Source organism: Sphaerodactylus townsendi, linkage group LG02 (assembly GCF_021028975.2).
Source record: "Sphaerodactylus townsendi isolate TG3544 linkage group LG02, MPM_Stown_v2.3, whole genome shotgun sequence".
Classification (NCBI taxonomy): domain Eukaryota; kingdom Metazoa; phylum Chordata; class Lepidosauria; order Squamata; family Sphaerodactylidae; genus Sphaerodactylus; species Sphaerodactylus townsendi.
Genome location: NC_059426.1, coordinates 67,156,220 through 67,168,565, shown reverse-complemented (window position 1 = coordinate 67,168,565; position 12,346 = coordinate 67,156,220). Strand labels below are relative to the sequence as shown.

At 50.0% G+C, this 12,346-nt stretch overlaps 1 protein-coding gene across 1 annotated transcript; it reads right to left on the bottom strand.

The window, feature by feature from the left end:
* Nucleotides 1-1,531: 1,531 nt before the first annotated feature.
* On the bottom strand, nucleotides 1,532-11,126 carry LOC125426618. Its single transcript, XM_048485133.1, has 7 exons — nucleotides 10,151-11,126; nucleotides 6,713-6,919; nucleotides 5,868-6,038; nucleotides 5,439-5,570; nucleotides 4,218-4,390; nucleotides 3,281-3,529; nucleotides 1,532-2,318 (listed from the first exon to the last, which is right to left on the bottom strand). The coding sequence occupies exons 1-7, from the start codon at nucleotides 10,638-10,640 to the stop codon at nucleotides 2,121-2,123; spliced, it is 1,620 nt and encodes a 539-aa protein (XP_048341090.1). The 5' UTR covers nucleotides 10,641-11,126; the 3' UTR covers nucleotides 1,532-2,120.
* Nucleotides 11,127-12,346: the final 1,220 nt, after the last annotated feature.

Below are 12,346 nucleotides of genomic sequence, written 5' to 3'. Positions count from 1 at the left end.
TATGTATAACACCAGCAGCATATATGGCATTTTATGGAAAGGAATGTCCATCTTGCTTCCTGAAACAAGGCCCTGGAGAGCTACCATGCACACTTTGGAAGTAAATACATACTTCAGTAAATAAATAAGCAAATAAAACTCCCTACTGGTTACCAAGTAGGAATGCAGGCAGTAAAGGGTTAAGCACCTCCTCCAGACAAAGGCAAGGCCATTTACAGATTATTTGCAGCTCCTTCCAAAGAGAGAGACCCTTTCATCTTCAGGGCATGCAGAGTAGCCTTGAGAAAACAAGCTTCTAGGAAACAGTATGCCACACCTCCTGTAATGAGACTGTGGACCGCCAGGCTTTTAAGGAAAGGTTTGGGCTATGCAGGCTGAGATGACTCTCAGCTTAGAATGGAAGGTGCTCTATGTTAAAGGGAAGAAAAAAGAACAGAACTAGGACATACAAAGAAATGAGGCAGAAGCAGGCAACAAAGAGAATCAACCAGAAGAGAAGCATTCTTCCCTTGGTAAATAGACATCCCAGGTGGCTAGGGTTGCTGGGTCCGTTCCCCCACCCACCCAGGACTGCCAGAAACTCCTGAAGATTTGGGGACAGAGCCTGGGGAAGGCAGGGACCTCAGTGGGGTACAATACAGCTCCGAAGCATCCGTTTTCTCCAGGGGAAATGATTGCTGTAGTCTGGAGATAAGCTATAATTGTCCCCACCTAGAGGCTGGCACCCCTATAGGTGGTTATGCCTGACTTGCTGAATGACCAGAATGGGTCACTGCAATAAACCCAACTTTCCATTCCTGATCGTTGAGCAGGAACACAGGTAACACTGAAGGATGGAGTACCTGGTGATTCATGGTTCCAAGAAGTTTCGGTTTATTTAGGCTGTATTTGCAACTGCATCATCAAAAGAACACTTGCAAGGTGTCTGGTACCTTTATAAAGCTTCTGGATGTCAGTCACACCCACAACTAAACAAGACTGTGGAATGCAGTGGTTTTGTACTGCAGCCACATAGTAAACACTAGTCATGTCATTCTGTACAGAACTGGTGGTTTTGGCTCTTACGTCTTGTGTCCTCTCCCAGTGTTTTAAAAGGGGAAATTGAACCTGAGATGTAATGACATGCCCAAGGTCTGGAGGCTTCTGTGGGTGATCCCTTCTATCACAGAATAATGATGACAGCCAACATTCTCACCTTCCTTCACTTCAGTGTGCTAAGCACTGAATCCCACTCACCGAGCAAGAAACTGCGGGCACAGATGCAATGCTCATGGTTAGTATAAGGTTTTTTAAATGTGTGAATTCTTCTTGAGAGGGAATGATTGGCCCAAGGTTACCATCCATTGGATATCATGGCAGAGAGGAAATCCGAAACTCATGTCTACACAACTGTAATCCCAATTCTCTAGTCACTACAGTAGACCAGTTTCTCGACAAGCACGAGGCCATGTTTCTTGGTGACTTTCATTGTCTCACATTTGCAGCACCAATTGGGACTTCACCCAAATAAACAGCAACCGAAATGGAGAAATCCGTTAACAGTGGTCCTTTATTCAAACAGCTGGTTGACTTACAGAGTGTTTCTCCCTATTGTTTTCTCACCAGCGAGCTCATTAGAGCTTTTATCTGTAGAGTGACACACACCACTTGTGGCTTTTCCGTGAAGGGAAGGAGAAACTGCCGCATGCAGGGCAACGGCACACTGTGACCACTGAAGTAGCTGCAGCTCCATTTGGCCCTCCCACACTTGTATAGTGCCCTGCCCTGCTTCCCTAGCACAGGTTTCAGATTCCACTGTCCTTCTGTCTTGCGCATCATGGCTGTATTCCTATGTGTGACCACTGAGCTGTCTCGCTAATTTTATATCTTTCAACGGGATGCAAGAGTGGGCTGTCGCACTTGGTTTCTCCTTTGGCCCTGGCATTTTGAAAGTCCATTGCAGTGCAGCAGTTTACTGAGGCTGCCTCAACCTACCGCAGCAATGTTCAGGGACCACACCAGGCTTCCCAAAGAGCTATGGCAGGCACCCTTTCTTTTCCCTTGAAGCCAGGGGGTGGGGAGGGGAAAGGGTCCATAGCTAGGGAACAAGTGGAGAGACCCTGGGCTCTGCCCCATCCACCTCAGTCTTCCTCCTGCGGCAGCTGTTGGTGCCTGCTCTGATACCACAACATGGTGGGCAGATTTTGACAGCCGTGGTAGCGCCGCTGACGCTCCTCCTCACCCAGGGGTGGCACTGAATGGCAAGGTGCTCCCGCTAATGTGACATTGAGCAACTGGGCTGAAGTGCCAGAGGCCAAGACTGCTGACCAAGGACCCACCTGCAACAAAGGAGAGAGATTTTCACCTGGCAGAGGCCTCGACTGGGTTTTCACAAGCCCCAAAGCAGAACTTTGGGTTGTTCAGAAGACTTCATATATATTATCTCAGTACTCTTCAATTAGGGGAGATAAAATGACCATTAAAGCTTCTCGCTGTGCTGAAAATTTAGGGTTGGACCCAGCAATGCTCGAGCATAAAGGAAAATGTACTTGGTGCAGTTTCACTTGTGCAAACAGCAGCACAGCAGCTACAGCAACAACACATGCGGCTCATAGAACTGAAAATGAAAGAACAATGCGCATCTGGAGCAGTGACCTGCACAACAAATCACATTGTTTCATCTGATTTAGCTTTCAGACTGTGTCAATAGGTTGTGCTATGCCTAGCAATTGCTGAAATGATGGTGAAGATACCATCACTTTCACTAAGTGCAAGTAGAAACAGGAGTAATTTTAGGGTTCTGCTTGCACAATGTCTACTGGGCATGTAGAAATCTGTTTACTGACTTCACATGTAGAAGTCTATTAACTGGTAGATTTCTCCATGTGCCTTTCTGTGGGCCAAAAGCAAACCTGACTCAATGATGCAGCAATCAGAAGACTGCTTGGATTCATGGGGAGCTGAAACATTCACTGAACTTGCTGCATAAACAACTGGCCAGATGTTTCTTTCCTTGGAGGCCCCGATAGATGCCGAGTGCCTCTCTTCCCCACTCTCAAGTTTGTTTTATCCTATTTTGTCACTCACAATTGGGAGGTGAACCCAGAGTGTCCTAGAGATGATACCCTTGTGCCCTTTGCACCGGACACTCATCTGTTGCTAGTGCTGCCCACCAAGATGTAATGCAAGAAACCGGAAATGGGTTAAGCTGCCAGCATGGGGACAACTTTCTCTATAATGACGTCAACTATAAAGCTGTGGCCCTCATTCAATCCTAACCTCTGCACTCTGTAGTACTTACAGGCAAGATGTGCTGGAGAAGACACTGGTCAGGCTGTAGCCCTGCCCAGAACTCAGCAAAAGTTGATCCACCGCTGGTGGTGATGCCGCTATGCACTAGCACCACATTGGGATGGCGCCGTGATACCCGCAGCTTCTTTGCCAGTGGTTCTGGATAGCTCTGGTCAAGAAAGAGGAAGACCCTGTGTGCTTTGCAGCTTTCCAAGTCAGCTAATAGTTCAGAGATGGGATAGCGCTCCTTAGGATCAGCCTGTTGGGAGGAAGGGACGTCTCATCAGCACCTGCCCCTTGGTGACAGCTCTCCCCACCCCCAACTACTGTACAGTTCAGAGATCAAGGGAATTCCACTGCCCATGAGTTAAAAGGAATGGATTAAGTAGGAAACAGCAAGCCAGGGCCAGCACCCACTGCAGCATGGGGGTTTTCTCCCTGCAGGCACACATGAAAGAAGTGGACAGGCCTTTGAAGGGAACAGATGAGAGGAGAGGGCTGGAGTCTCCACCTGCAATTCTGTCAACATCTCTGCTTCCACCAGTTGAGCTGGCCAGGACATGCTAGGACAGGTGGGGAGAACCCCCCTCCTCCACATCCCTCCTTGTGCGCGACTCAATTCAGTTTCTACTTCCAGCCACCCAAGTGCAACACACTTTCAGATGGTCAGAAATGCCTATAGGGGCTCTCCTGACTCCAACAAGGGCTCCTCTCAAACTTGGGGATACAGATGAGTTGAACTTGGCTTAGGTCATTAATAGCCAGTAAAGAAAGAATTTGTGTTTGCAAAGATGGACTGGGATATTTGATCATGAGGGTCCAGGGGCTGTTGCCGTGTGCCAGTGGTGTTAAGCTTTTATGCAAGGCTGCTGGGAGAGCCAGATTTGGCAGATTCATTTGATCCCCTTTGTTTTCCAACCCCAACCTGCCCCTCAGACCCGACTCACAATGCCATTGCGGTTGGCATCCCACAGCAGAATGGTGCCATCGCTGGCTGCTGGGCTGTTGAGGTAAAGCACCAGCGAGTCGGCACAGTGCAGACTCCGGCAGACCAAGGTTAAGTGTGAGCGAATCGCCAGCTTCTCTGTGGCCGGGTACACGTCGCCCATCTCTACGGCCACTGCCCGGGGAAAGAAGAGGGAAGAGGAGGCTTACTTCAAATAATAGAATCACAGAGTTGGAAGAGACCCCAAGGGCCATCAACTCCAACTCCCTGAAATGCAGGAACACATAAGTTTGTCTCTACACTTCTCTAATAATCCCATCCCTTATACTATAGCATCCTCCCAAGAACATATTTGTAAAGAGAGGATTGGAATGTGACGGTTTTTGCTAGCACCTGTTTTTACTGTTACAGTTTGTGCTATCTCTTGCTTGGCGTCCTTCCCAGACTGGTCTAGCCTTGTGTGTGAAAGTATCTAAGAAAGCGGACCCAAAAGTTCTCTTCATGTCTTTTGTACTTTTGAAGTTCAGTTCTCTCAGGGACTATGTTCAATCTAGCCATATTAAAGATCTTTCTGCTTTCATGAAGATTCTATTGTATTGACTCAGTTTGTTACAATATTAAGACATGTTGCCCTCAGCCTTCTATCCTTCCATTGGAAGAGACAAACTTGGGACAAGGCAAGATTTTTGCTGTGTTCTAACTGGCCTATCCTGTAACAGCCTAACAGGCCTTGGGACTTTTGGGGGCTATACCATACAGGCTGGTTATAATTAGGGATGAGAGCCAAAGGCATCTATCACTAAAGGCAGTCTGAGAGCCAGAGCGATGTAATGGTTAGTGTCAGACAAGGATCTGGGAAAAAGCAGGCTGAGATCCCTACTCTGCCGTGGAAGCTTGTCTGGTGACCCAGGGCTAGTCACACACCATCAGCCTAACTTACCTCAGGATAAAATGGGAGGGCTCCGCACTGGGGAGCAGGGGGCATAAATGAAGTAAATAAACGTGTACGTTCTTACACTCCACAGTCTCTTAGATGAGAGCAATGTGGTGGGATGTGACTCTGGAGTGGAAGACTCTGTTCAGCAAGTTGGTGAGAACAGAGCAAGTGGGTGTTGGGACTCAAATGATCTCAGGCTTTGAAGAGATGTCCTTGGAAAAGCCACCCTTCTAAGAAAACAGGAGGCTTCACCCCTTGCGCAGGACAACTCTCTTCCACAGATACCTGAAGCCTGCCCCTCGCTTGCAAAGAAGGCCTTAATGTGCTCTTGCCGGAAACCATTCCGTTGAAGCATCTGGGAGAAGAGCAACAGGTTGTGGGCATGATGTGGGTAGGTGACCTGCTCCTGCCAACCACCTAAGAGAGAGAGAAAAAACTGTGAGCCATTCAGGGAACAGGAGAGGATGAGACAGCAGGTGCTGCAAAAGGTCAGGAAGGAAGGTCCGACCAAGAAATATTTAACCCGGTTTTCTAGATCAAACAGCCCCTTCCCCTTTTAAGCTCATGCTTAGTGAAAGCAGCTGACACTTGGACTGAGATCAGATTCTTTCTAATCCAAAGCATTCAGTCCCTGAAGCAAAAAGCTCAGATCCTTTTCACCTCCTAGGAGGTCATACCTCCCAGTAGCCCCAGGTGCTATTTTGAAAATCACACCTGTTATCAGCACTGCATGATCGCATGTCTGATACATGCGGCAAGACTTGTACATTGCAAGCTGCTGGCGGTGGCATCGCCGGGTGTTCTTGTTCAGCTCACAATAGGCAACTGTGGAAGTGGAGCTAATGAGGGGCAGAGGCTGAGGGCACGGGTTGAATCCACGGAGGTCTGTGCAAAGAAAGATGTGAGAGAATGTATCAGAGGTGTTGGGGCCAAGGAGAGGCGGGGGGGGGGGGGGGGCGCAAGATTAAGAGAGCTTTACCATCTTCCCAACATTTATGTACAGCTTATCCTGTGAGCCTCTCTGAATTTACCACTATTATAATCTATCTTGAAAGGAGTCCCATGGTGCAGAGTGGTAAGCTGCAACACTGCATTCCAAGCTCTGCTCACAAACTCATTTCAGGTAGCCAAGTCAAGGTTGACTCAGCCTTCCATCTTTCCACAGTCAATAAAATAGCTGTGCTGCAGGGGGTGAAGCGTGGATGACTGGGGAAAGCAATGGCAACCTGTCCTGTAAACAGTCTGCCTAGTAAACATCGAGATATAACATCACCCCATGGTTCAGTAATGACCCAGGGCTTGAACAGGGGACTACCTTTACATTTACCTTTATAACCTGTCTTCTTCCATTAGCCTCCTACCATGATTTCCTCAGAACCTGAAAGCCAACATCTTGCATGGCTTACAATCTTGGTCATGTAATTCATGCAATTTTCACACAAAGGCAATTCTTGGTTGGTTTCTGCCACTTCCTTCCCTGCAGCTACTGTGGGATGTGGCTTTATGTTAGCAGAAACAACCAAAGTCTGAAGGAAGAAAGACATAGCTCAGGCACCTACCCAGGCAGTGCAGCTTCTGCAGATGTTTAGGGTCCTGTGCCACAACTACCAAGGGCAGAAAATGGATCTCACAAAGCCCAACAGGTGGCTCCTCACGGCGAACACGACCTGCCGACTGCTGGCTCCGCCCCTTGCCACGTCCCGGCCTGCGCTTCAGCTGGTTCTCACAGTGGCTCCTCTGGGCAGGTGTCAAGCACTCATAATTCCCTGCAAAGAAAAAGCAAACACCTCTGAATAAAAGAGAGAACCTCCACAGCTGGTTTGCCACAAAAGGGCTCATGCAGCCTGGCCAGTTGAAAAGCGCCAGAGCTGTGCTGATTCCCAGAGCTACGTTCTCAACAGCAAAAACGGCATTCCACTGTTCCCTTCGCCAAGCACTACAAGAACAACTAGGACCGTGGAGGCCAACCTTTGGCACTCCAGATGTTATGGGCTACAATTCCCATCAGCCCCTGCCAGCATGGCCAATTGGCCATGCTGGCAGGAGCTGATGGGAATTGTAGTCCATAACATCTGGAGTGCCAAAGGTTCGTCACCACTGAAGGAGAACCCAGCTTCATTCTGACACCAGGTGAATTTTGATGCAATGGACAGATTCAACTGAAATTCACAAACCAAAACCACCAACACTCAACACAGATATAATATTGCAGCATACTATATTTCCATTATAAACTATGCACAATGATTGAGGCACAAAGACACTTCCTAGTCTCAGACTCCCAGCACAAAGAAGGCTAAACAGGTTATACAGTCAGTTTTTCTAAAACTATTTGCAATAGTTCATCAGAAAGGAAAAGGAATGAGCCGAAAGTATGCTATGCTGTGACCCATTACCAAATCAGGAAAGGATACTGACAGAAGGCACATGTCTGGAGCCTACATATATAATTAACTCTTTTTTTTAATTGTGTGGCTGCTAACGCCCCTTCCAGAGCCTTTAGGAATATCCCTTGCACTCTGGAAATATCTTTGTACTTCAGCAACAACTAGTGTGGTATACTTGGTACAGGGTCAGATTGGGGTCTGGAAGACACCCATTTGAATTCCCACTTTGCCCTGGAAGCTGCAGGGCGGCCTTTAGGCCAGTCCCTTATTCTCAGCCTGACATACTTCACAGAGTTATTGTGAAGATACAATGAAAGAGAGAAGAATAATGTAAGCCACACTGGGAAGAGAGATAATGAAGTACTTTTTATAAAAATGTCCTTACCCTAAGCCAATAAAATATATTTAAACTGAACATTAAATTATTGGGAATTAAATAGTGGTCTAAGACATTGCTTGCCGTAACATATGTGTGAATTACATTTGTTCAGAAATACAACTTGATTCACAAACACACTGCAATCCTATGCAGTTACTCAGTCTGAGTATATTACGATTATTTCACTAAGTTTTTGTTAAAAGGAAACTGAGCAAATAGACACCAGCAGTTCTCTCAAAAGACAAATGCTAAGGGTTAAGCTATATAAAGTCACACTTCATAGCTAGAAAATATTATTGCAAAAAGCAGAGTATATGGGATTGTTGTGGTTACATGGTGCAGAAGGAAATGTATCCTCCACATGCTCAGATGCACTTTGTACCACCAAGCCCAGCATTAAGAGCTCTCATTCAAAGTAGGTTCTGGAGCTGAAGCCAAGCTCCGGGAAAAACCCTCAAACTGTACTGCTGGCCTATCAGCGATAGTTATGCTAAATGATAAAGTTCTCAGGCAGCGCAGTCTCTGTCCTGCAGCAGTTCCTATTATGGCTTCTATGCCAGACTCTCCTGGTGGCACAATCTCTTTCTTCCTGATTACAGAAGCCTAATTCCTTCCCGTTGGTAGCCTCTTTCTATTCTGCCTTGAGCATCTTCTGAAGCATTAACTGGTGATATTAGAATCCAGAGTCCTGCTAAGCATGGCAGAATCTCCTCCTCAGGGTTAGGATCAGGACCAGTAGGAACCTGGGTCTGTCTCCCCCAAAGCAGCTCCACTTTTAGGTACCCCAGTCTCCAGTCGAGCAACCTCTGCACAGACTGGGCTCAGGCTGTCATACGTATGAGGTCATTAACTAGGGATAGCTCCCTCCATATGGTTTCTTGATTGAAGGAGATGCTGTGGGTATCTGGATAGCCTCTCCTGTGTTTGCTTTGTTTGTCATTCTTTGTTCTTGGGGAAGCACCTTACATGGACTCCTAGAATCAGAATGAACCCCAAAGCCAACTGGCCCGGCCTTTTAAAAAAGTACGTGCAACCAAAGCCCTCCCCCCAGCTCCTAAAATCCAGACCCAAAGATAGCATAAGTCAGAGAACAAGGCAGTGATGCTCAAAGGCAAATGCCAAGCAGACTGCTCCAGATCTCACAAATGAGTGTGCCAAGAGGCATGTGACAAGGGAAAGGGGGGGGGAGCCCCAAGCAATACAACACTAGCCAGTCTTACATAAAGCAAAAATCCCTTTGCAACATCAACTGCAGTCAGGAGCGTATAAGCCATCTGTACTCGCAAAGACTCCAGGAAGCAACTGTGGTGGGCTCTTGGGTCCACTCCAGCCAACCTCCTGTCTCTTTGAAGAGAATATCAGGAGAGGGACCAGCGCCAAAGGTGGGTGGTGCATAAACCACCCAGTCATTTCTGTGCATAGAGAATGTTCTGCCAACAGAAGAGCACAGTAACAGGAACAATAGATCGAGGAAACAGAACACCTCAAGGCTTAATCACTAAGTAACAGAAGGGCTGCTGGGCCTTAGGCAGGGGCCAACCTCATCATTTACAATAGAACAATGATCTCAAGTCCTAAGACTGTGCCTTCGGAGGAAGAAGAAGAAGAAGTAGTAGTAGTAGTAGTAGTTTGGATTTATATCCCAGCTTTCTCTCCTGTAAGGAGACTCGAGGTGGCTTACAAACTCCTCTTCCTTCCTCTCCCCACAACAGGCACCTTGTGAGGTGGGTGGAGCTGAGAGAGTTCCGAAGAACTGCAACTAGCCCAAAGTTACCCAGCATGAGTACTGAATGAGTACTTAAGCTGGAGTTGCCACCTCCCTTCCGAAGTATAAAAAGTCCTGTCACCTTACTGCAGGTTTGATGGTGCATTACTTGCCAGGTGATGGTATTCACCTCCATGGCCAAATGGATATGCCGATTATTTCCACTCATAAAGCCTCTCTAAAAAGGGCATTTTCTTCAGGGCGACTGGCAACCCTACTGAGTGGTGAAGGCCAGGGGACGACTACTCCGCATATGCTCCAAGTGGCTTGACTTGGGGTAGTTTTGAGTGGCAGAAGAAAGCTCTGAAAGGAGTAAGGGGGACAGACAGAGGCGAAGGGTGCCCAGACGAGGGGGGAACGTGCAAGGAGAGAAACCGATGGCGAATGAGGCTCTCAGCCAACTAGTCTGGGGTAGGAGTGGGGTGTGAGTGTAAATGCTAGTCCTGGGACAATACTTTTTGCTTACCCAAATAGAGGCGGTCACGGCTGCGGCACCGTCGCGGGGTCACGTTGAAGTCGATGTAGAAGAGGAGGAGCGGGTGGCCGAAGCTGGCGCCGGGGCTGGGGTCGAGCACCAGGACAACGTCGTGCGCCGAAGGAGCGGCGCCGGTGGGACGCTGCGGCGCGGCGCTTTGGTTGCGGCCGGGCACCGGGGACACGCCGGGCCTGTCCCCCCAGCCGTCCGGCAGAAGGGCCCGCACTTTGTGGCCCGGCTGCGCGGGCTCCGAGACGTAGACGGCGGGCCCCGGCCCTTGCGAGAGCCGCGCCAGGCGCTGGCACTGGGGCCGCGGCAAAAGCCCGCCACGCTCCGGGCACGGCGCCGCCGTCAGGTGCCGCAGCGCCGCCGCCGCCCAGCGGGCCACGCGGACCTCGGAGAACCGGCTGCCCCCCGACGGGACGGCCGCGCACGACCGAGCCAGGGAGGCCGCCGCCAGCGCCAACAGCAGCAGGGCCATGGGGCTGCCTGCCGGAGCCTGCGCCCCCAGCAGCTCCGCGCTTTGTGCCTGGCCGGCGGCGGGACTCTAGTCCCCGCCCTGCCTGCCCCGAGAGGAGGAGGCTGCCTGTGCTGTGCCTGGTGGCGGGGAGGGGGAGAAGACTCGCCTGGCTTTGGCGGCCCTCCCAGCCCCGCGTTACCGCTTTGAAGCTCTTGGGATGCCCCCTTCTGCGAGGGAGGGGTCGCACGCTCCCCACCCCTCACGGGGCGGCCTATTCTAGCCCGGCTGGTCTGTTCTCCACCTGCAGAAGAAGCGAGGACAGCCCTTTTCCAAACATCGTTGGCAGCCCCGAGCCAAGATGCAAAAGGCGCCAGAGGTGGGCGGAAGAAGGAAAGTCATTTGGGCGCTTCTTTTGACACGTGCTTAATAGGCCGGGCCTTGCAAAAGACGCAGCAGCAGTTCATAGCGGCATCTGACCACGTGCAGTGCCTTGAACTCCAGCCCAGCCCTGGTAAAAAAAATTACCACCCAGGGACCATTTGGGCCCCTCCTTGTACACTTATTTGTAGTTTCGTGTGAGCCGCTGATTCCAATTCATGGACATTGTGGCCCAGGCCAGAGAGAAATTCCACGGAAGTCCCGAGGCTGACGAAGTAGTTCCCATTCCTCTGGCGGTACTGTGCTTGTGCGCGCCACAAATCGTGCAGTGGCGGGGATCTTGAACGGCCTCATGCTCGACCCGTGGCCCCAGGGATTCCCCTGACTTCAGTGCTTCTCCCGTCAGAAATGTTCATCCAAACGAGTCCAATGGATTTCGATGAAATTGCTCCGAAAGGAATAACCTGAAGCTCAGGAGTCGGGAATGAGTATTTGTCTCACAGGAAAGACAGTAAGAAGACCCTCAGGCTGCTGCATCGAGGCCACGAATTGCCTGAGGGTGCTTGAACCGGAGTGATGCCTACGGTTAGCAATAGGAATATGACAAAGGACCCCTCGACAGCAATCCGAACTTGACTTTCAGCTGCACCCTTCGCCCGCCTGGTCTCTTGCAGCCTGTGAGAACACAGAGGGGGTGGGGGTGGTTTGTGCATGTGGATGTCGAAGATCCGTAACTGTAGCCCAATCCTGTGCGTATAATGTCAGTATATATCGATGCTACTAAAACGAGGTGTACTACTGCCGCTGTATAAACCCGCCTAGGAGTCACATCGCTAATCCCAGACGATGGCAGCAGATCCGTCCTTGCTCCTGGAATTGAATTTTTCCTCAAGAGGGCCGTCGATTCCTGACCGACATTGTGTGTGTGTGTGTGTGTGTCTGCGCTGCGGGGAGGAGGGCAAGCACACAAGGAGGCAGTGTAATACAACGAGCCTCCCAATCTTGCTCAAATTGGCGAACCGCTGCGCTGACTCCCTCCGCCCTCCTGCAGAAATAGTGGCGGTGGGTCGGTGGATCTACTTCACAGAGTACAAACCTAGTTTCAGTCAACTAGGAGAGAATGAAGGGGCGCGACATGACAGAGATTTAAAACCAAGGGGATCCTCCTCCTCAGCGGAGAGGGTTTCGACCGGACAGGACCGGGGAGGGCGCGGTAGCGGCAGCGGCACCTCCGGCTTCGGGCTGGCGCCTTCTTCAAAGGGCGACTGGAACGCGGCGGGGCTGCTGCCAGAATGGATTTCATTCAGCATCTGGGATTGTGAAAAGACAAAGGGGCACCCTAGCAGCTC

Excerpts from the sequence above, each read along its gene's own strand:
- LOC125426618 (XM_048485133.1), bottom strand. The coding sequence starts at position 10,640 with ATGGCCCTGCTGCTGTTGGCGCTGGCGGCGGCCTCCCTGGCTCGGTCG. Across the intron at positions 6,920-10,150 it reads CCGTGACCGCCTCTATTTGG|GGAATTATGAGTGCTTGACA; the intron begins GTAAGCAAAAAG and ends TTTTCTTTGCAG. Across the intron at positions 2,319-3,280 it reads TTCTCCAGCACATCTTGCCT|GTGGGTCCTTGGTCAGCAGT; the intron begins GTAAGTACTACA and ends CCTTTGTTGCAG.